The following is a 24653-nucleotide window of genomic DNA, read 5'->3' on the forward strand; positions in this document are numbered from 1 at the left end:
TCACTATATCCTTGAGTGCTTCTTAGTTGCTAGTAAACACAGTCCTTTGTGGGAGGAAAGAGAGACCATGTAAACAAGCACTTCATGTCACCCTGTTGCTGCTAATGATAAGAATTATTTTATATACTTAGTGAATTTAATTGCCAACCTAGAAAATAGACTACTAACATGCCTGGGAGTGTTGTTAAGATGCAGATTTTTTTTTTCAGAAATGTGTTTGTCGCCTAGGGTTCACTTTGGCATGAATGGTTCCATGTGTATTAATCCAACTGCAAGCAAAGACCGAAATGGAGCACCACCAATTCTGGAAATACAGCTTACTGATGATATGGTTTGTTTCTTTGACGCAACAGTAGAGCTTAGGTAAAGTAAAAATTGAAGCATTTCTTCAGTGTTCAATCTGTGTTCTTTTTATAAAAATAAGGTTTTCACCATATAGTTGAGAAAAGATTATTTTGCATTTATATAGTGGTTTTCATCTGAGAATTTCAAAGCACTTCATAAAAATTAATTAAATATGCCTCCCAGCTTTAAGGAAGGTAAGTATACCTCATTAAAGCTCCCAATGTCCTTACTGGGTATGTAAGTAATTTTAATTACTTTGTGAATACATAACTGAGGTACAGAAAGTGACTTGCTTAAAGCCATCTAGAGAGTCAACAGCAGATTGGGATTCAAATCCGTGACTCCTGATTCTGCTCCCTGCTCTAACAACTGAATGTGCCGCCTGTATTTTGCCCTTTAAACTCCCGCTTCTGCAATCAGATTTAGGCAGGTGAACTTCTGCTTCCGCATGTATCTGATTGCAAGGTGAGGGTCTGGGCCTTTAATGGTTACTGTATATTTCCTATACTTAGAAGTACATGGTAGGTTTTACCTTTTGCTTCAATATTTCAGAATCTATCTATCCCAAAAAAATGTAGGCAGGTATTTTTTAGCAGTGCTTGTGACACATGTTTTGGGGCATATTCCCAGCCATTGGTGCTGTTCTTCTCACCTGTGTGGAAGCTGTAGAGGAATAGCATCTTTGTGAGGTTTTTCTGTAAAGCACTGTGAAGCTTTCAGATGAAAGGCGCTGTATAAATCCAAGGTGATTTTAATATATGTATTTTCTATTCTAGAATAGGTCTTAAATATAAATATGTGTAAATCTGGGCTTTCTTGCATCTATTACTAATTTTGTGGGGGTTTTTCCTTTAATTTATGGATCAACTTAATTTTAACATGTAAATGTTTATCACATTAAGGTGCTGGTCTCCTTCTGAGCATTCACAGTGTAATGTGGTGTTGATATCTTAATCCAATAGCTTTCACTTCTGGACACTGAATTTTTTTATTTATTGTTTTATTTATTAATTCCATTCAGTATCAGCTGCCCTTTTTGTAAGTAAAACTTTAAAAAGGTATTTTTATTTTTATTTTTTTACACTTTGGCTAGAATGAAAAACAAAAATCCTGTCTCAGAACATCAGGAATATTTGCATTTGGAATGACACACACAGTTTTTAAATGGTGCCATACAGATATGTTTGTTCATAAGAATGGTGGGCATTCAAATCTGATTTAGGTCATGAATGAAATGAATCTGATGGTTCCTCTATATCCCAAAACTGTTTTGGAGAACCTGTTCATGAAATAAATTGCACTTCTGCGAACTGTGTTTTGTGCTGGAGCTGCATGTTTCCATGAGAGATTTGGGGCAAATTTCCCTAATGCAGATATCTAATCTATCATTCATATTTCTCCCCTGTCACCACAGTATCTGAGCATAGACACTCAGTCTTTAATTTATTTATCCTCACAACACCCTGTGATGTGGGGCAGCACTAGTATCCCTGTTCTACAGGGGGGGAACTCAGACACCCAGAAAATAAGGGCTAGACTCACAAAGGGAGTTGAGCATTGTGACGCTGAGTGTTGCAGTGCCTAACTTTTAGGTGCCTAGCAAATCACAGGAATAACACTGCCATTCACAAAGCCTGAGTTAAGTGCGTGGGCTCTTCATATAATGAACGGGGAGAGATAGGCACCTTAGACTGCCATTGACAAAAAACAGCACTCTAAGTGACTTCCTGCCTAAGCTAGTGAATGGGAGATGCCAGTGACATGGGTGTGTCCTAAGTTTCGCCCCTCTCACAGAGATAGTGCTCTTCTGCAGATTGTATTTAGGTGCCTATCTCTGCTTGTGATTCTCAGTTATGAAACCTCTTCTAGAGTTAGGTGCCTAAGACATTTCCTGCAAGAAGCTGGGGGAGGAAGAGCTACCTCATAACCAGAGGTTAAGGTACTCACCTGGGATGTGGGTGATCCTTGGTTCAAGTCTCCCCTGTGCCTAATGAGGAGACGGGATTTGAACAGGGATCTGCCACTCTCAGAGGAGTGTCCTAAACACTTAGCTGTAGGATATTCTGATGTATGTCTCCCTTAGTCTTGCCTGGAGGTGCTGTTCCACTTGTAAATAAATAAATATTAATTGGGCCAGAGAGAGAATGAGAATGACTCTGTTGCCTGGTGCTTAGGACACTCACCTAGGAGGTGAGAGAGACAGGGTCCAGTCCTCTTACTCCAGTGACTCTTTCTTTTATGATTTATCCACAATGGAACAGCTTCACTGGGAAAGACTGAGGGAGCCCTATCTCAGAATATCCCATGCACAATGCCCCTGAGAGGTGGCAGATCCCTGTTCCAATCCTCTTCAGGCAGAGGAGGGACTTGAACTGGTGTCTCCCACAACCCAGTGGTGAGTCAGTTAGGTGAGCACTCTAATCACTGGGCTAAAAGTTATGAGAGAGCACCTCCTCTTTTACTTCTCTTTCCCCCCTCCTCTTTTGTGAGGAGTTAGGTGGCCTCTAAACATGCCTACTGGATCGAGGCCCACATGTCAGTTAGGTAGATGAACAACTGTCTTCCCCTGGTTTGTGAATCATTTGGGGTTCAGGCAGGAGATAGGTGCCGGGATGCCTAGAGGCAGCAGTATATATGCTCAGAGGCAAAAGCTTAGGCACCTAGGGAACTTTTTACTGTAAAAGCTTAGGTGCAGAGCGAGTTCAGGTTTCCCCAGGGTTAGGCTGCGACTGAGAAAGAGTATCTTTATGAATCTTGCTTAAAGGATTTTGCCACACAGGAAGTTTGTGGTATAAAAAGGGATTGAAACTTGTGCCCTATCCACTGGACTATCCTCCCTTATAGTTAGTTACAACTGAGAGTCTCTGCTTAGGAAATGCATTTAACACTGTAAATGCTCGGCACGGACTGAAATTATTCTTAGAGCTGACCTGAACAAGGATGGGATGCTTGCCTATGCACATGGCCTGGCACTAGTGTATTCTATGTATGTGTTATTAAACCACCATATTTTTTAAAAAGGGTAAGACTTCTGTGTTTTTCTATGCATGTCACGAGTATCTGCGTGGCTTTTTGATCTCTGTGTAATGTGCTAGGGCACTCATAAATACTACACATTGTGTAAGTACTGTCTAGTTACAATGAAAGATAGATTATTTTGTATTTTGTCTTGTCTTGCAGGAATGCTGCTGAAAGTGAACAGAAAGTAAGAATGATGGAAGACTTAGATGTATGCTCTCCAAAATTTAGTTTCTTAAGAGCAGAAAGTGAGATTAAGCAGCAGAAAGGTCGCATGTTATGTGATGTGTTGTTGGATCAGGCAGTGTTACCTGGAGTGGGAAATATCATAAAAAATGAAGCACTCTTTGACAGTGGTCTCCATCCAGCTGTTAAAGTAGGTGAAATATTTTCATGGATTCCCTTCTGTACCAATTGCAAACAGCTATTAAGACCATAAACATGTATCTACAAGATATTTTGGTCTTGTTCAGATTTTTGTAGGGAGGAGCTTGTAAGGTCTTAATAATCTTCTACGCCCTCCATTTCCCCTAATTAATGCCACCCTGGATTCCAGTGATCTCCCAGACTCTACTGTCATGCTTGACCATCCTGCCCTAGGAGGGTTAGTGTGGCACTCTCTGGAGCCTGTCAGCACAGCTGATGGGTTGGATGGGAGAGTTGCTGCAGCAGACATGCTATCTCTTCAACTCACATCCCTTCTTGACCAGAAATTAATTTAATTTTCAAACTTTGACCTGCTGTCTTGAATCATGTTGTGCTACTATGAAATTGCCATGCCAGCCCATTATAAAATAGATTAATAAGCATATAACAGATTGTTCTCATTTTGCTTGATAAATTCCAACACAAAAATCTCTGGACTCTAGATAGTTTAAATTACAACATTTTCTTCATCATATTCAGTTACTTGAGTCCCTCAGACTCTGCTCTCAAGCTTTTCCCATGCAGTGCATTCACCATACCTCATGAGACTCTATCTGATTTGAGGCTCCAGACCTTCCTCAGATTGTGTAGGCCTTGTCTTTCATGACAGGTGTGAATAAATATCCTCAAAACAATCTAAGACCACCTGGATTCTTAGCTAAAACAAGGTTGATCAGAGTGAGTGAGAGAAAATCGTGATAACTCAATGGAATGAAAACATATCTAGCCTTAGACTGTATGAAAGCTAATTTAGGTGAGTTACAAATTTAGGCCTTGATCCTACAAAATGAACTCCTGAAGCTAGTGAGGGGATCTCTCGTTCTCTTCGCGGGACTTGGGCCTTTTTGGTTAAAGACTTAAGTATTCCTGTAGGAATGGGCTTTAGGCCTTGTCTACACTGGGAAACATTACCCCAAAATTCCCACTGGTTCTGTCACTGGCTCATCTCAACCAAGGTTAAAACCAGTGGGAACAAGTCTCCAGAAGTTGGGATCAATTTTACCACTGTTTCAGTTAGAGCAAATTTAACTAAAATGGTGGTTAAAAACTGTTTAGCTACCAGAGCCTTGTCTACACTCCAGCTCCCGTTGGTTTTAACACTGGTTCAACTGAACTGGTGGGGGGAATGTTTTCATATGCTTCCCCAGTGTAGACACAGCTCTAGAGTTCAGGTATTCCTGTCCATTTTTCAGGTACTTTTGTTCACTCCATTGTTAGTTTTGCTCAGGGTTTGAGCCTTGGTGCCCCATGCAGCTTCCACATGATAACTCTGTTCACCAGCTAATGACAGTCACATTCAGAATTGGAAACCCTTTGCCCCTCTCTTCACTTGCTCCCTATGGGTACATCTATACAGGGATAAAAAACCTGTGGCATGGCCATGGCTGCCCTGGATCAGCTGACCGAGGCTAGCGGGGCTCCAGCTCCAGGGCTGAAAAATCGCTATGTAGACTGTCTGGCTTGGGCTGGAGCCTGAGTTCTGAGACCCTCCACGCTCATAGGGTCCAGCCCAAGCCAGACAGTCTACATAGCGATTTTTCAGCCCTGGAGCCGGAGTCCCGCTAGCCTCAGTCAGCTGACCCAGGCCTCCCATGTGTGGTTTTTTTGTTTTTTTTTAATCTCTGTAGTCCCACCCTAAGTTACAGGGGAAACAGAAGTGCTGTGGGGTGTGTCCTGGGAGTTAATAAATCTGGGCTCTGGGGGAGAAGTGCATTTCAAAGTTCAGCGACCCATAACAGAAAATGTGTGGCTCTAGGCACTCTCCTGATTAAACTGAGGAGCCTTTAACTCAAGTGTGTCCGCAGAGATATGCACTGTTGTAGCTGCGTTGGTCCTGGGATATTAGAGAGACAAAGTGGGTGAGATAATATCTTTTATTGGACCAACTTCTGTTGGTGAGAGAGAAATTTTCAAGCTTACACAGAGCTCTTCTTGAGGTCTGGGAAATGTACTCCGTGTCACAGCGGAGTACAAGGTAAACAGATTGTTTAGCATGAGTAGTTAACATGCAGTTCAAGGCACCTTTCAAAGTGAAGTGGCCTGATTACACTTTTCCTAGCCATAGAAGGGGGGAAAAAAAAGCTTATGGGGGAGGGGGAAGGTTTAAATGGGTTACAGATTGTTGCAATAAGCCATAAATCCGGTGTCTCGATTCAGTCCATGATTTTTAGTATCTAGCAAGTTATGAATTTAAGGTGCCAGGCTTGTCTTTTGAAGTTGTCTTGCGGGATTCCTTTGAGGATGAGGACCGAGAGGACATACGTAGAGTAATCGCCTTGTCAAAAGTGTTCACCCACAGGTGATACGATGTTTTTGTCTTTTATAATTTTTCTGTGTGAGTTCATTTGAGAGCATAGTGATTGTCTCACCACATAGTTGTTATTGGGGCTTTTAGTGTACTGGATGAGGTACACCACATGTAGTGATAGGCACAAGTAGCACCCATGGATCTTGAAGTGTGTGTTGTGGGGGTGCTGATCATCATAGCAGTGGAGATAGATCTACAGGTTTTGCATCTGTTGTTCTGGCAGCATCTGGTGCCACTTTGTTTGGTGTGTCCTGGTCTGTAGGGAGCTTGCTTCTAATTATGAGTCTGGAGAGATTGGGGGGTTGTTTGAAGGCCAGAAGTGGGAGTTCAGAAAATATTTCATTGAAAATGGAGTCCCCATCAAGTATGGCTTGTAATTGTCTGATGATACCCCATAGGGGTTCTTGTGTGGGGTGGTAGGTGATAACTAAGGCTACGATTTAGTCACAGGTATTTTTAGTAAAAGCCATGGACAGGTTATGGGCAATAAACAAAAATTCATGGCTGTGACATATACATGACTTTAGTACAAATACCCGACTAAATCTTGGGGGCTGCTGCTGAGGGGGAGCGTGGATTGGGGGCTGCTGCTGCGGGGGGGCGTGCATTGGGGGGCTGCTGCTGCAGGGTGTGGTGTCCTGGGGGGCCACTGCTGTGGTCTGCCTGCTGCTGGGGGGGCCAGGGCCAGTGGCTGCTCCGGCCACCCCGGGGACCGCTGCCCACCCGAGCAGTGGCCAGTGCGGCTGGCTGCGGGGCCACTCCAGCAGCAGCCGGTGTGGCTGTTCCCAGGGCCACCTGAACAGCTGGCCATAGAGCCAGCTGCTTGGGCAGCCCTGTGGTCAGCCACACTGGCTGCTGCCGAAGTCATGGAGGTCACCAAAAGTCACGGAATCTGTGATTTCCATGACCTCTGTGACAGATCCGGAGCCCTAGTGATAACTAGAGGTATGCAGTTGGAAGGGGTTTTATTTCCATGTTGAAGCAGGTGGCGGAGATGTCAGACACGAGAATTAAATTCTCTAATACAGGATTCTAAATCATTGAGGTGTTGGTGTTAACCTATAAACTCCAGCAAGAAACCAAGAGGCAGCAAGTGCAGATTACCACATGAAACTGAAACCCATACTGGGGACCATTAGGTCAACACTGAAGTAAAACACTGACAATTTGTAGCTGTTTTGGGGGCAGCAGCACAAAGTCAGACACTGTAGAATAGTAAATAAGCATATTTGTGTATGTAAATATACAGCAGAGGAAGCAAAAAAGTATGAGAATATATGAGACCAAGTAGCTGTGTAATACCATGTTTGTTGGGGGTATCCATAGAGACACTCTAATTATAAATCTCTTTACTGTAGTTGCTCCAGTGTATTATAGTTGTATAAATCTATTTTTTTTAAACATTTTTGCCTTTTTCACAGGCTTGTCAATTGACAGATGAACAGACACATCACTTGGTGAAAATGACCCTTGATTTTACTCTTCTCTTTTATAAGGTGAGGGCGATAACTTCTAAGAGAGAAAATGCACTGAAACTTTGCACCAAAATGTGTAAGCTGTATGTAGCCATCTAGTGGAAACAGTAAAAAGATGCAATAAGTCATCATGCTGGAAGTGGGAAGGACTTTTTGGTTCAGGCACTATTAACTGTTTGAGAAAAAGCAAGCAAATAATGTGAGATATTTGAGGGTAATTGGATCCTCACTGCTTTGTTCATAAAGTTTGAAATAAGATGTGTGGTGTTATTTAAATACAAAGAGTAGATTTGACCTAGCTTTTTAGATTTTGAACTTACATTTTGTAGAAATTCACCAAGGCAGTCTTCTCATTCACCCAGGGATGAGTGGGGCTTTAAAACCCTGAATCCATTGAAGCCAGCAAGAGAGAGGTAGTCTTGTGGTTAAGACACAGAACTGGGAGCTAGGAGATGTGGATTCTGTTCCTAGCTGTGCCAGTGATTTTTAGCATGACATTGGCCAAGTAGCTTACCCTTTCTGTGGCTTGGTTTCTCAATCTTTAAAATGGGTGTAATATTCTGCATTTATACAGCATTTGCTGTTGAAGGACCTCAAAGAGCTTTTAAAGAATGAAGTAAGCCCCTAAATCCTCTCTAAGATAGCTCCTGAGCTAACCCATTTTGCAGTGTTGTTAGTAAGAGTAGTAACATTTCATCATTGTTTCTAAAATGGCAAATACTGTGGTGTATACAAATTCCCGTTAAACTTTACATGATGCAGATATTTTTGGTCTTGTTTTGTGAACACAAACATTATTGGGCATTCTTAAAACCATTACTGAAATAGGAAGGAATGCAAGTATTTAAACAAATGTTACAAATTACAGAAAGAACTGGCTGGTAATGAGAACATAACTCTAAATGTGGAACAGAAATCCAAGAAGAACTGAATTATGAATATTTGAATGAAGTGGTATTCATATTTGAATCTGATGCAAAGACAATCAAAGAGTATTATCTGTGTAACTTTTTTTAGCTGCAAAGTTGTCAGTTTGTGTGTGCGCGCTCTCTCTCTCTCTTTATATTGGAAGATACAGAAGTCTTGCATTGGATCAAATCTCTTTCTAATCGCATTATAAAAATGTTCTATTTCAGTGCCGCAAAACAGGATCAGCCCTCTACAAACATTACAAGGTCTACAAACGCCCTAACTGTGGTCAGTGCAGCGGAAAGATCACGGTTTGTCGTTTAGGAGAGAATAACAGGGTGACATACTTCTGTCCTCAGTGTCAAAAGGATAAACCTCAGCTTGTTGATGTTAGGTATGGCATTTGCTTTATAACTCTTTAAAGTGTGGCCCTACTCTGAAAAGTGCTGAATAGAACTGCTCCCTGCATGTATTCAAAACTCTGTGTGCTGCCTTTACTGACAAAAAGGGGCTTTTATTGTTTTTTTTCTTGTGAGCACAGCAGCGCTAGCTCAGCTAAGAGAGTGAGCTAAATTCAATTCCTATTTGTACATCAGCATAGTTGTTGACTAAATTCCACAGCGTTTCAATTATTGGCTAAATTCCAATTCGAAATACCCTATTCAAACCTTTTAAAATTATTTGAACCATCAATTGTTAGCCTACATAATGTGAATTTACATAACTATGTGAATATATGAGTTATCGTTACTCTCGCTCTAGTTGTCCATCAATCCATCTTTTACTCATTTGTGTCATCTTATCTTAAATTAGATCCAGATCCTACAAATACATAAGCAGGTGCTTAACTTTATACCTATAAGTCCTGTTGATCCCGCTGGGGTTACTTGTGTAAAGCTAAGCACTTCAGTAAGTCTTTGTCGATCAGGATCTTAGATCATAAAATCTTCAGGACAGGGACCATGCCTTTCTATATACAATGCCTAGTACATTGGGGCCGTGGTCCTGACTGAGTCCTTTGGACACTACCACAGCACAAATAACTAATAATCCATTGAAGGCAATGGGACTTCCCAAATGTCACTGAGAACAGATTTTGAAGTCCGTAAGGTTTCACGGTTTGGCTTACAAAATCCTTAACTAATGCTGATGTATATGAAAGAAAGAACCCTACTTGACTCTGACCCCAGGTGACTGGGGTCACAGTTAAGGGGAAAATAGTTTTACTTCTAAGCTAAGCCATTTGATATAGAAACTGTTGAAAGATAATACTATAATTCTACAATAATGTTGGAACCTCACAGTGCTTTTCAGAACAGAATCACACTTCAGCATTTGAGGAACTTTTAATTAATACATTATTTTATTTAAATAAACTCATTAACCTTTTCGTGTCTTTTTAAATAGATGTTTTTATAACTTATGGTTGAAAGATTTGGGTATAGTAATTTTTTTTTATTTTCAAAAATGTGAGTATAACTGACATACTATACGAATGTACAGTAAAAGTATTTAACAAAGAATTTTATGTAAGATTCAGGTTTCACAGCTGAAATATATTTTAAGTGAGGAAATGGAAAATGTTAGAGAAGGTGCCTACAGAAAGTTCCCCCTGCCACAATGTACATATGTAGTATTTTCTCTTCCTGTTTTTCTTAAAGAGTAAATCTTGCTGCCCTTACTCAGATGAGTTGTTGCATTGAAGTAAATAGTTGGTTACATGAGTAAAGTGAGCAAGACCTGGCTTAACTGTTCCTTAATATATTATTGTTTGAGCCCAATCCTGTTCCCATTGATATTAAGGGGGAGCAGTGCCGAGCCCACTGTTTAAACAGATTTCACAAAGTACCCAAGATATGTAATGTGGCTGAGTCAATGTGGTGGTAGAAATCTTAACTTCTGTGCTTTCATACCTTTTTATTAAAACTGTGCAGCCTCTCTTACTATGACATAGGTTTTACATTAAATTTCCTTTGTTTTGTTCCTTTGTTTGTTTGCCAAACTTGACATTTTACAGAGGCTAGATTTCTAGGAAATGCGGAGCATCTACCCTCTGCAATTTGGGCCATTTTTAAAGTGAATCAAGTTGGGCACCCAAAGCTCATCTTAACTAATTCGCCTCTCACAGTTTGTATGGTAACTTCCAACTTGTGTATGTGTGTGTGTATATCTTACTATATGTTCCATTCTATGCATCCGATGAAGTGAGCTGTAGCTCACGAAAGCTTATGCTCAAATAAATTTGTTAGTCTCTAAGGTGCCACAAGTCCTCCTGTTCTTTTTGCGGATAAAGACTAACACGGCTGCTACTCTGAAATCCTCAATTTTGAAAATCTTGGTCCGTCTTCTTACTGTTACCAGCTAATTGTTCCTAGTTAACCTTTGCCATTTACACGCTGTTGAGTTGAACAGGATAGGGAGGGAATGAATTCACATAGTTGATGTTGCTATTGGTTGGCTGTGATATATAAAAGTGAATGAACTCGGCAGCAGTGTGTTATGTAATTTGTTTCGGCTTTACAGTTATAACGAATAAAATTATAGAAACTTATTTTTTAAATGAAAACTTTGAATGTACAATATATTATAATGTAGCAAAATTTTGCAGTCCTTGTCAAATCATGAGAATCTACGACTCTTTATTTTAATCATGCTTGTGATTTTCTCCTCATGAGTTTTGGGAGAATTTTACTCTGTGTGTGCCATTGAGACATTTTCAGGCTTAGACAATTGTGATAGCAGCAGTCTTTCTACTTGGAAAGGTGGGAAGGGAGAAAATACATTGATATCAAGAGGAGCAAGGGATACAATTTTCAAGTGCCTCATTTTCACTAAGCTTTCAGTTCCTTATAGTGCCTTTGAAAATTTTACCCAAGACTTCATTCAAATAAAAATTTTAGCTAAGATTAGAGAACATTTAAATCCCGACCACCATCACCTTCTTCTCAGGCAATTATAACTCAAATAGCTGAAGGGATTTTGCTAAAGGTGTGTTTGGATTTTTTTAAACCTTTGAGCACAGATCAAACAAAGAAAATTTCAGCCTATAAGATACATATTTCACATGCTGATAACTTTCTGAAAATATGGGGAAAAAGAGTTATAATGAGAAGTGACTAGCAGCAGGTTGGAGTGAGAGTTGTGTTCTGTGGCGTCAGGTAAACAGAGAATGATACAGAAAAAAATCTGCTTTTTTTCTCACCCCCCTCCTAGAACAGACTGATATGCTAGGACTCACAGACAACAATAAAAGTAAAGCTGTGCAATATTGTGCTTTTAAGGAAACAGTAAAAGAAAAGAAAGCAACATTACAATTTGTCATTTGAAAAAGCTATCTGGTAAAGGTAGCCATAGACCAAAATAATCTCCCTTTTCTCCCAACGCTATTGTTGTTCAAGTGTCAGAGCACACTATATTCCATTGCTTTGTGTTTTCTACTAGACAATACCTTTCCCAGAATGAAAACACACTTATTTCAAGTGTCAAGGATTTTATGAAAAGGCTGATTTACTGCTCCAAGATGCTCTGATTTTTAAGGCCAGAAGGGAGCATTGTGACTTGTTGTAGGTGACAGTCTGATTAAAGTATCCTAAAGACTTAAAGGAATTCTATTAAATGTTCTTTACCTTATCAAATCCAAACAAGTCTTCAGTCTTTAAGATAATGAAATGACAAAACTCCAGTGAACTAAGAATAAAAATATTTTAGATTACTAAGCAGTCTTCACACCTAGAGCTGTCACAGATCCAGTCAAACACCTGTCTTGGCCACTCACCAGACTGCTGTTAGGAAATCCAACCGCTGAATCCCTGGGTGTTTTAAGCCTCAAGAGTCTGAAGAGAGTCCAGGCACTGCTCTTGTCTTGGGGTCCTTAGACATACTCTTGGGGTGCAGATCCTATGTCTAGTTCCCACTTATGAGAGCCACAATCATACAGCGAGCTGCCCACTCCTGGAAGGGTGCTGACACTTCAGGCTTCCTCCTGTAGCTTAAACACATCTTCTTCCAGAGCTCCAACACCACGTGGGTGTTCTGGGCCCACAGTTTACCTCTTCAAGGGACACATGAATAGTGTAACATGTAACATTGCTCTTTACCTAATTGTACAAGAAATACACAGGTCTGTGCAAAAATAATAAGCCATCACCACTACCAGAATTGTTTTTTGTGAGAAAGCAATTAGGTAACTCCAGTAGCAGGTTCATGGCTGTAAATCCCATGAAGAGATAGGGACTTCCCTCCAGCCCAGACATAAGTGCATAAGACTCTTTTGAGGGGTGGGACTTAATACCCGCCCCTCTCCTTGGCATTTCCTGTTGGCTAGGTTAGGCAGCTCCACACTCATCTGGCTGGTTTTTTTGGATGCCATTCTTAGGCGCATGACTCTCTCAATGCATTGTACAGGGAGCATGTCTGCCTCGAGGCCGTGGATTCCACTAGTCAGTAGAGTGCCTAAATGTTAAATATTGCAATGTCAAGTCTAAATCCCCTTTTTGGATCTAGCTCTTTGAGACTTCTCTTCCTAGCTTGCCCTCTCTGATTCATCCACTCCCTCTCACCTGGCCACACTTCCTGGAGGGGTCTCTGTCATCCTCCTATGAGTCCTTTTTAAAGTGAGCTCTAGCTCACGAAAGCTTATGCTCAAATAAATTTGTAGTCTCTAAGGTGCCACAAGTACTCCTTTTCTTAACACCACCTTGGTGTCTTTGTTCTGCAGCTGGTAACTTTTCAATCTCCAAATCCCTAGTCCCCAGTTGAGGGAAGTTATAGAGAACTGATTTCCCTAGGATGCAGTTACTTTTCTGGTCTCCCCAGAAGGAGAGGTGCTGATCATCCTTATCAATTGGCTATAGTCCCTGGGCTGGGAGGGACAGTTTTAAAGGCTTATCAGCAATGGTGGGTACATAAATCTAGATGCATTCCATGACACAGCAGTTTTCATTGTGACAACTTCATAATATCAACCAGAATTCAGATTTTGTACAGACACATTCCTCAGATTGTCACTAGAGCTGTTCTCTTTTTTCCCTACAGACAATTTCAATTTTTGGTGAAAATTCAAAAACCAAAATTCTTCATCCAAAACCAAAAATAGTTTGATTTGGAAATGCTGCCATGGTAACTTACAGGAGTTGTAGTTAGGGTGCCTCATGCTTTCATTTTCCTCTATGAACCAGGCTCCTTGGTCTGACTACATGTCCCAGGATGCAATATGGTCTCTCCTCTTGGAGAGGAGAGGTGATGTACCAGGGAAGTCCCTGGCCATGGTGCATCATGGAAAATATAGTCTGGCCAGGGAACTGGACTAATGCAGTGGAAAGGGGCATGAAGCAGCTAACTAAAACTTTCAAGAGGCATCTCAGTAGCATTTCCAAATTAAAAAATTTCTAATTTTAGATGAAATATTTGTTTTCTGATGAACCTATGTTTTTGGTGGAAAGACACTTTTGCAAAAAACTTTTAGTCAAAAACCCAATTTTTTGTCAGTTTGATGGATTTTTTTTTACCAGCATTAATAAAACCTTTTAAAAAAATTAGTACCTATTGTATTATTATCTGCTGCTGAAGTGGCTTCCCAGAATCCACAAGGTAATATCAGGGGAAGAAAGAGAGGGTGAAACTTTTTAAAAGTAAATAATTCTTACCTCTCACAAAATTGATAAATTTATAAAATACAATCCTAGGCATGCTGAACATGGTAGCAGAGCTCAGAGGGGCTTGCTGCTTGTCACTAGCAAAGCATTGTGAGAGACAGCCCAGGTTGGACACTTAAGAGGACACAGCAGTCCCACAGTCCTGGGCTGCACCCCAGGGATCCCATCACAGATACCAATCCTTGAAATCCTGTTACTGTTTCACATCCACCACTATAGTACTGAAGTGTACCAACAAAAGAGAGTAGAGTAATGTATCATGAAAACAGTTGCATGTCAGATTTCTGGAGATGAATTAAGATCTATGTACAACTTGGCACATCAATCAGGAGTCAGGAATGTGGTATCTGGATTTACAGCTATGACAAAAAAATAGGAGATTTGATTGTTTAATGCTCTGATTCTGAACAGGTTCCTAAATACTAAACCTATTTCAGCCGTATGCATAAAACTGATATTGTACGAGACTGATTTTTATATTTAATATTTTTGTTTCATTTTCAGTGAAAGGTAAGTAGATGCTTATGCTTCTTATTTGTAAGTGTTAGATTCCCATTTCAGTTTGCTGTTTTGAAAGTAGTGTGGTCTAGTGGCTATCCCAGGATAATGGAGTAAAGAAATCAAGGTTGTATTCCCTACGCTAGTAAGGATTCACTGTATGATCTTGTTCAAGTCTGTGCTTTAATTTCCCCATTTGGTTAATTGTTGATGAATACTGTGGCGGGGGAAGGAGAACAAGAATTGGACTACTGGATACTGCCTCCCTACATGCTCTTTCTTATTGCTGCTGGTTGCGAGAGGCTATAGCATGATGATATAGTACATAGTGTATAATAATTAACGGCTGTTAAAGCACTTTGAGATCCTCTGAGATGCCATTTTAGTTTGACCTATTTTTTTTTTTATTGGCCTATTCAGCATTGAGGCGGATTTGTCCTTTGGGTAAAGGAGTTGTCTGTCTAATCCAAGCTATGATATGCAGTTGGAGCCCTGGGTACCACTTGTTCTCCAGCCCCACATCTCCCAATACATGCTGGATGCAATCAATTTGTGGAAGAAACTTCACAAAAGGTTAACTCTGTTTTGTTTTGTTTCACAGCAAACTGCCAACTAGAAATAGCTTAATTTGCTGGGCTTATGGCAGGGGGTCATGTTCTAATGAACATGTAGCTCAGAAACCTGAAGAAGAGTGGACATGTACTCTCTGCACTCTAATAAACAAACCTTCTGCTAAGATCTGTGATGTTTGTTTGACTTCAAGGCCTGAAGGTAATGATGGCTTTTGTGTGCTGGTTTTGTATTCTGTTTACAGTATTATCATGTGGTAGAAAGTGGTATTTTACCAGTACATTGAGAATCTGTTTGTTGCAAACTCCAGTCTTAGTTTTAATTTTTAAACCAAACTTTAAGGCCAGATTTTCAGTGAATTTCAAACCAGAATATAACCTTGCAGGTTATTTTTACATGAGTAACTGCATATCTGATTATTACCTTGTTTGCATGGGTGTAGATTTTGCACAAGAACACAGAGGGGCAACTTATTTGACCCTTTGAATCCTGTAATATTTGCCCACTAATAGCCTAATTTTATGAAGTGCTATGCATGCTTAACTCCACTCTGTTCAGAGTAGGGATGACTCTTGGCTCTGCTAGCTCCCTCTTGTAGGCAGGGTGGCTCCTACTACAGCCACGCTGCTTTTGACTAGATCTCCCTGAAACTGCTCAGTAGCAGTTGTGGATGGGACCCAGACAGTGTGGGGAAAAGAGCTCTGAAGTATATTACCTCCTGCCTGGATTAGTCTGGAAATCTGTGTACCAGGCAGGGATGGTGAGGTGGAGAGCAGATATCCCTGGGCTCCATCGCTTCCCAGGTCCAACTCTAGTGCATAGGCCTGCATAGAGATATTATGTGGGACGGGAGCCCTTCCCAGTTCTTCCATGTGGAAAAGGAGATCTGTGTACAAAGGGAACTCTGAAAAACAGCCTACGTTAAGAACCCAACTCAAAAATCCTTGGGTTGCTACATGTATTCTAAGAAGCTACATCATAAGACAAAATGTATTTTTAAGGAAGACTGCTTACACCACAGTCGCATGTGCCTCTTTACCTCAAAAACACTTGCATCTGTTACTCTACAGTATGCTTAAGCTTCCTATGTATATGTGCAAGAAATGTAAAGGGTAAAGAATCATATAGATTGTGGGACTTGTGTGTTAAAGTCCCCTAGGTAGTTTTGACAATGTGTTTAAATCCCCTAGTCGATTTGAAAAACTTAATCATAGTGCTGATGTTTGTTTCTACGATACTTTTTTTTTTTAACTGAGGCTATTAATTCATTCTGGGTGTCTTTTTGTAGTGGGGAGTGAAATGCTTTGACTCCTATGTCATGTTTAGTTGGCACAGATGTCTTTCCCCAGGCCAGGAATGAAGAAAAGTGTTTATCTCTGCAGCTAGCACAGATTTCTGTTGCCAGCAGAGGCTGAGCTTGCTGGTTCTTTTCCTCCAGAATCCCAGTGTGAGAAACCTGAAACCTGTCCGCAAACTCAGATTTGCCAATTAACTTTTTTTTTTTTAATTTATACACCCAGCTGATTTTCTAAAACTTACAGCAGTCTCTCTACAACAAAGGCATTGTAGCCTAAGGCTTTAGAACAAAGTCCTGATTATTCTGTTTCTTTTCCTCCACCTCTTCCCCATTCCAATCATGTAGCACTTACGATATTATCAAAGACTGAGGTCTGGAACTTGAGGATTTGGTTAATTCAGTGAAACATCTTTATCTACAAAATTTCAATTACATATTTTCTGTTTAAATCAAATTTTCTTCATGTTGCAGAAAGTAGTATGTAACGTGGTTTTTTTTTCCAATGTAGGGCTTTATCAGTTACCTGTCTTTATAGACATTAAGATTCTTGGTCCTTTTTTTTTAATTTGTTCAATTTTATATAATTAATTTCTCCCTGGAGTTCCAGTTGTGAACAGTATTCTACACTTGTGTAGTACTGTTACCTGCTGTTAAACAGCTACCATGTTCGACTCCAAAAGTGGCTGAACTTCTGTGATGGAGGAAAATTAATCCTGTGTATATCTAATCTGTGAAGTAGTCTATATAAATGTATGGCGGATGTTAATACATGCAGTTTATATATAAACTATAGACAAACTTTCACGCAAATGGCTAACCAAGAATTTTTTCTCCAAGTTTCAAAGGTAGAGAATGATAAAGATTCTACAGCCTCTAATAGCAGCTTAATCAAGTACCCTTGTAACTGCTTTGGAAAGCCAAACACAGAAATAAAGGTCAATAGGAAAACCACATTTGGAATGACAACTCTAGTTTTGACAGATCTCAGCAGTAAATTCACTCCGTTAAAAAATGACAGAAGTGATAGTCAAACGCCAGATGGGAATTCTTACTGTGACTCTCCAAGAAACTACAACTATTGCCAGAATAACACCTGCCAGAGGAGTGGAAAAAAGTATGAATTTCATTCAGCAAATTCACTCACTGCAGTAAATACAGCATCACCCTCCCACCATCAGTCTGATTCTTCTAATCCAGTACAGAAGAAACAGAAGATTGATCATTCAGGCTCAGATTTCAAAAGTAACGTGAGTTTGTCAAATAGGTATGTTATTTTCCAAAACTTAAACAAGCTTTTCATATAAAGTACATCAGTCTTGTATAAAAATAAACTTGCAAACTGGAAATTAATGTAAGTCTGTGTTTGGGGGAAAATGTGGTTTTGGCCTTTGATGTTTTACTTTAAGAACCTAAGCCAATTCACTTATTTCTCTTGTGCTGGTGTGATTGAGCAACACCAAAAGTACTTGCTGTAACTTCAGAAGGCTCCGAGGCAGAAGGGAGGAAAGCCCGGGGGGAAACATTGGCCTGGAGAGCACTGGAGATGGGGCAATGTGTTCAGTGGAAATGAGGCAAGTCAGAGAGTTGAGTGAGAGTTGGGGGATTGGGGAGGGAGAGAACAAAGCCAAAATGGAAAAAATCACAGAAAAGGAATAAAATAAGAACAGATTAAAAAAAAGCAAAAGGAGACAGCAAAAGGAGATTAGGGTATGATGATGAAAGTGTGCCCATCTGTTACCGTTAAAGGCTGGAAACCACTGATTTGGCGGATTCTGATACATTGATGTCAAAGCCTAACACAAACATGTTTCACTGTCTGCAACCCTGTCTCCAAAGAGCCAGGAATTAGTGGCGAGCATTGCAGGAACAATGTGATTGGATGCTTTGCTGGATGAACCAGTGCTTTCCACATCCAAGAGCCCAGTATGTGATCACACTGTAATGAGAGAACTTTGAACAGTATTTATTTAAGTATTGCTTCCATTCCACTGACATTTCCAGAAATGATAGTGATAGTAATTAAAAGAGATGGGATGAAATATCTTCACATTTTTGGGGATTGAACTATGGGATATTATGAGTGAGTCTCTCTCTCTCTCGTTAGAGCCATTCCAGAACAATTAAATAATTAAACATTAACTGGGCCAGAAAGAAAAGCAATCACTATATAGTCCAGTAAAACGAGGAGATTCTTCCCAGTAAAATTGGGAAGAAATCTCCCTATCCCACAAGGGTGTTTCTGGCACTTGGATATTATATAAAAGGACCCACACAGGTAAAAATGAATGTAGCTTACAAACACTGTGACTTTTTTTTTTTTTTTTTTAAAAATTCTCTTTCTAATTTTCAGGTTAGGTACGCTACATAGCGCTGCTAGACTTTCAGTTTAAGGAACATCTCTTCAATGCAGCCCCATTCTGATTAGCATGAGCATTCTACTGGGCACAATCAGAACACATTCATCCAATACAATACATACTTCCAGTGGCACTTCCACTCAAGTGAATTGTATAAATTTCAATTTCCTTTGGTTTGGTTTGTTTCATTTTTCTTTGACTAGTCACAGTAATGTATCCTGAACAGCAACTGAAAATGGGCTACTCTAGAAACACTGGAACCAGTCACAAAACTAGCCACCAGTGCTCTTTTTCCCTGGTAATCTCTGGTCTCTGTGCTTAATTGGTCTCTGTAATTATATTATTCAGTGCAAACATCTACTGGACCTTGGACCCTGACTTCTGCCTAAAATGAAAATATCCTTAATTGCCTTGGAGTGCAGGAATTCATTCATTCTTGATTATTAAAAAAGTATAACGGTACCAGTATTACTTAGATTAAAAAAAAACTAAAATGATCATTTAGGCAATTTTTTATTTTAAAACGAGAATTAATTTTATTGCGAAGATTATCAGGCCACTGCAGTTATTTCATTATATTTTGCACATTTAAAAGCCAGATTCTCAGTTCTAACTGGTTAGAGAAATCCATCCAGTGATGAGCATGGAGGTGCCTCTTGAGCTCCTTTGTTAAAATTCACTACCAAATTTAAGAGAAGGTTGGAGTGATAGTTCTGCTTCCCATGGAGTTATTCCATCTTTGGATCCCTGCCGGAGGTGAAAAAACAAAAAACACAACTTCTGAAAACCTCTTTTTTAATTTTATTTTTCGGCTGCTATTGCTGCTGCCACTACCTTGGGAATGGACAAAATTATACTATATTGCATTCACTTGCCAAAAAAATAAAAAATAAAAATGGTTCTACAAGGTCATAAACCCTGCTTCAAATTGCACAAGTTAAACATTGGCCTGTTCTGTCACACACATTCAGTTTAATTTTTCCTGGACAGCATAAAACAAATATCTTTCAGTACAGCTTCAAGGGATGCAGTCAATTTGAAAATCACACTTGTTTGAAAATTTGTGACCTACTCTAGTTAAGAGAAATATCTAAGATTACTAAAATGGAAATGAGTGAATGGGGAAAGTATTTCTCTTCCAATTTGTTTACTTTGTGCATTTGACAGCACTTATGTCCAGACTTCAGAGGTGCTGAGCAACCCAGATTCCCATTGAAAAAAAATCAAGCTTTTAGCATCTGGTCAGTTTCATTGCAGCTTGATGATTATCTGAACTCAGCTGTGGTAAATCAGCATAGATGAGTCAATGGAGCTATGCTGATTTACCCCAGCTGAGGATCAGTCCCATGATCTTCTGCACTAGCAATTTACTTCATTCACTTCACCTTGCTGAAAGATCTATAACACATTATCAGGAGGCAGAAAATTCATTACGAAAAGTCAAGTTGATAGAGTGCCTTTTAACTTGTTTGCCAGGTGGTGGTTCCTCCTTCCTTGGTTATCTTTGAGTATTTTTTTAAATGGGAAAACAAGTTAATGAAATAGACTCCTCCTATTTGCAAGTACATGTGCACTTAGTACATGGGGCTCATCACCCCCTAAAGGGAGGGGGAAGACATTTTTCATGGGACCTCATTAAAAAAATGACCAAATGACACTGAGTTATAGACCAAACACCAAAGGTAATTTCTGCCTTTTGCTTAAATATGTATATTCCCATTACCTTAATATTGCAAAGCAATTGGCCAACAATCATATTTTAAATAGGATTAGGTCAGAGGTTCTTCTGTACTAATGTGATTGTATCCAAAGAGACCATTAGGTTCATCAGTGATTTTCACCAGTCTTCCAAACCAGAGGTTCCAACATGAACCTCTGTTGGAAAATGAATGTTTGTAGATGTTCTCCACATGTACCCATTTAAAAATAAACATTGTGGGTTGAGCTCTGAACAAACACAGACCCTGATAAGACAAAATGCAACAGGTTGGAAGCAACTGAGGTGGTCAAGGCAGAGAAGGGAGACATGGTAATGGGAACACAAGGTTATTTGGATAACTTGTGTTGCGCATAATATGCCTGAAATTTCCTGATCAGATTTTTGCTCTTTAAGATAGATATGAATGAATCTCTTACATTTTCACCCCAGTTTACATCACTAGTGGAAGGCTGTTCCACTCCGTAAACATGACGTGTAACCTTTATCTGTTAAAACAGATTTTTTTTTTCTCTAAAATACTTTTAAAGAAAACTCACCTTATTTAAACTGTAGGTAACTAAGAAATATGCCCTTGTGTGTTGAATTCAGATATAATCTCCAACTATTCTTAATAATAACAGCAAGGGAGAACAAAGCTTCCCTACCAGCTTTACAAGAGAAGTTTCCGCTCAGTCAGCTAGACAGTTCCTTATTGGAATATGATTGGGATCATTACAGTAGTTTTTATCAAAGAGCATGGAAAACTGTCTCTAAAGTGGACAAGTAGGTAAAGACCCTTATGGCCTTGTCTAAGCTATTTGTGATGGTTTTCCATTGCATGAGAGACTGAGAGAAGATTGTAAATGTAAACATTCTTGCTGTTGAAATTCAGGATGTCTTAAACTAGATAAAATGCCATCCATAGTGGAAAACTGGTATATATGTAAAAGCCCTGAGGTAAGACAGCTTCTAGATTTAGATTGGAATTTACTTCATTTTTTTAGAAGTTTAAATTTAGCATTCAATGTCAGTGAAATCCATCCATTTTATATATAAAGAACCAAAGGGGTGGATTAGAAAAATTCTATCCAGCTGTCACTCTGTGCAAAGATACATTATTGACAATCCTGTTTTACAAGCCAGAGTGTGTGTGTGGGGGGAGGGGAGGGGGGGTTTGGTGGTGCTAATCCCTTTAAATTATTTAATATTTTAATCTGTCATTACAGTGAACATCGAGTTAACATGACAGATGGTATTTGTACATTAAATGCGGGCAGTCCTCGCTGCAGTAAACACAACCGCCCCTGCAGTCTCAGAGTTGTGAGAAAGGAGGGAGAAAACAAGGGCAGACAATTTTATACTTGTCCTCTACCCAGAGGGACTCAGTGTGACTATTTTGAAGTAAGTACAAGACCTCGGGCCTTAGTTATAAGCTTTCCAATGAAACAAATAAAACTATTATTCATCAGTCAAAACCCCCTTTTTTGCTTTAACTAAATCCTTTTTTTCCTCAAATATTTTTAAACATTTTAGAAAATATTAATTATCAGCTTAATATCTAATGTACACAAGTTAATATAATTTCCTATTTATTAAATAGAAAAAAGTACCATGGAAAATGGATGAGATTCTGGCTAACAATTGTTTTGTTTTGTACCTGAGGAAGGTTGGATTGTTGTAGGTTTTAAAATTACTGTTATTCAAAAGTAATGTCTGAGGGAGATCCCACTTTGGCTACATCTATGCTATCTGCTAGGTGTGTGACTTCTCCTGCTTGCATACATATACTCATGCTGGCTCTCATCAAGTTAGTGCAAGTATAAATAGCAGTGTAGCCACGGTGGCAGCAGAGGGTATGTGCTTGGTCTGGTTAAGCCATACCTCCGCAGCCAGCACCCATACCATCACAGCTACACTGCTATTTATACTTGTGATGGCTCAATGCGAGCAGGGGAATCACACCCCTAGCTCAGAGTGTAAACCTTGCCTGTACACAGTTCAGTAGTAATTGAAATATTAAAAAAAAATTCCATTGTAGTAGCTTTGAAGAATCAGAGTATGCCTGTATGCATATTTGCAATCTTCTATATCTGAGCACTATAGGAAAATGAAATTTTATCTTTGATACAATTTCAAAAGTACCCAAGTCCCACTAACTTTCAGTGTGACTTAGGCTACTAAGGGCCAGAATTTCAAAAGCATTTAGGTGAGGTGCAGGTAGTTACCTAATGGGATTTTCAAAAGTGTCTTAGCAGGGTAGGCCTATAACTCCCAGTTCACATGCTTGGTTACTTGAGGCTATCACTTGGGTAAAGCAAATGTGTGTACCACCTCCAGAGTGCGGTGAATTTAGACACATTGTTCTACTGCAGTTTGTACATGGGGTCGGGGGGGAGTGGTGCATTCAAGTCAGTGGCTTTAGGACCATGTGATCAAGAAAGATCCCTCTCAAATGTCCCATGAGTCTATTTAGTAACAGCACTTGCTTCCGTTTGTCATTCTTAGTAAAATGAGGAAATTGCAACTTAGACCTATGGGTCTATGCATGTGACTATCAGACCACTGAGAAGAACTTATAACACAATAATTCATTTGAAACACTCATCATTCAGAAGAAAGGTGCATTTTAATACCAAGTTGAAGTTTTATGTAGATATAATTTATTTACTGTAAATTCAATTATAGCTATGGAAGTCAAACTACCGGACTCTTAAGAAATTAAATAAGCGGTTTTAAGGGGAGCTTTTTTTTTTGATTGCCACTTGCATAGCTGAATCAAGTGGGAGGGCTTATCCTGTACGTCTGAATTTTTGTCATTGGTCCATAAAAAGGAATTTGACCATTAGACACAGTAACAACCATGGTAAAGTAATAATTTCTCTTTACAGTGGGCAGACTTACAGTTTCCATTCTGCCATCATGCGAAACGCTGCATTATGAGGACAGTGTTGAAGATTGGGGCTAATAATGGAAAGAATTTTTTTGTGTGTCCTTTTGGGAAGGATAAACAGTGTGATTTCTTTAAGTGGGCAGAAAATGGACCAGGAATGAAGATTGTTCCAGGATGTTGAGATTTTCATCTATAGTGACATTGGTCTATTCATACTGTGTGTACTATAGTTCTCTGCTCCAAAGGATATTATTTTAGGAGATTCATTCTCAGGTGACATTTCACAATAAAAAAATGTGCCTAGATTCTATTTGCAAAGGAAAACTGTGAGGTGGGGTTAGAGAAAATTTTATTTTCTGTTCATTCCTTGTAGCTGTAGCTGTTTTATCTAACTGTAGCATCTTTCAGAATTAGCAACTAACATACCTGGCATTCTGAAAATTAAACAATGGTAACATATCATTAGCATGCTAGTTTCCTGGGAGAAGACCTAGTCTGAAGGGGAATAATGTATCTGTCATTAAGGTGTAGCTGTCGCAGTTCATGATGTATTGTAATATTCTGTCAGTGCAATATTTCTGGTTTTGATTGGAGTCTGTCTGTTCCTTATGTAGGCGTGGTGTTAATTTCTCAGCATTTCAGATGTTCAAATATTTATTGTTATATGTGATTTCTGAAAAATGTAACTCCTCTCAATATATTTTAAATAATTTGGTTTTAATATAACTTCTCATATAATGGAAGGTGAACATTTTGTATTCAATAAAATTTAAGAAAAAAAATCACTATTTAATTTTATTTATACAGATCCATGTTTAATGGTTTGTTATGAGGATCAATGTATTTGTACACTCAAATCTAATCATACTTAATGAGTTCACTATTGTTGGCTAGACTAGTAGTAGAAGACACTAACATTTGTTTTATAATTTTACAAATCTCTCTAATACATATTTTAATCTGTTTTAATGACTCGAGTGCCACTTAATAGATCCCCGAAAGGATGTTACTAGTGTGCTATTGTATAATAATACTAAGGACCATAATTCTGTTGTGATTCACAATCAGTGTAAATCTGTTAAGCAACAGTGCTATTTATTCTTAACAGCTTCTGGAAATTTATGTTTGCATATATGGCTTTGTGGCTGCTGTCCAGGATCATGGAAAAAAGAAGAAATGAAGGGGGGAGGAGTGGTAATCAAAAAAC

The 24653-nt window shown here is 39.3% G+C and overlaps 1 protein-coding gene across 7 annotated transcripts in view; it reads left to right on the plus strand.

Moving 5' to 3' along the window:
- The window catches only part of NEIL3 (nei like DNA glycosylase 3), a 36696-nt gene extending 12462 nt beyond the window's left edge, over nt 1–24234 (plus strand). For 3 of the 7 annotated variants that reach the window (XM_037897573.2, XM_037897572.2, XM_043546020.1), the window contains exons 3-10: nt 229–363; nt 3526–3739; nt 7519–7593; nt 8709–8875; nt 15235–15404; nt 17338–17764; nt 21783–21957; nt 23445–24234. In XM_037897573.2, the coding sequence (XP_037753501.1) occupies nt 229–363; nt 3526–3739; nt 7519–7593; nt 8709–8875; nt 15235–15404; nt 17338–17764; nt 21783–21957; nt 23445–23627 (1546 nt within the window). In that variant the 3' untranslated portion in view covers nt 23628–24234. Of the gene's footprint in view, nt 1–209; nt 364–3525; nt 3740–7518; nt 7594–8708; nt 8876–15234; nt 15405–17337; nt 17765–17981; nt 20327–21782; nt 21958–23444 lie in introns of those variants that run through there. The other 4 variants (XM_037897574.2, XM_043546019.1, XM_027829325.3 and 1 more) reach the window with 3 other exon arrangements.
- Nucleotides 24235–24653: the final 419 nt, after the last annotated feature.

This window comes from Chelonia mydas, chromosome 4 (assembly GCF_015237465.2).
Source record: "Chelonia mydas isolate rCheMyd1 chromosome 4, rCheMyd1.pri.v2, whole genome shotgun sequence".
In the NCBI taxonomy this organism is placed as follows: domain Eukaryota; kingdom Metazoa; phylum Chordata; order Testudines; family Cheloniidae; genus Chelonia; species Chelonia mydas.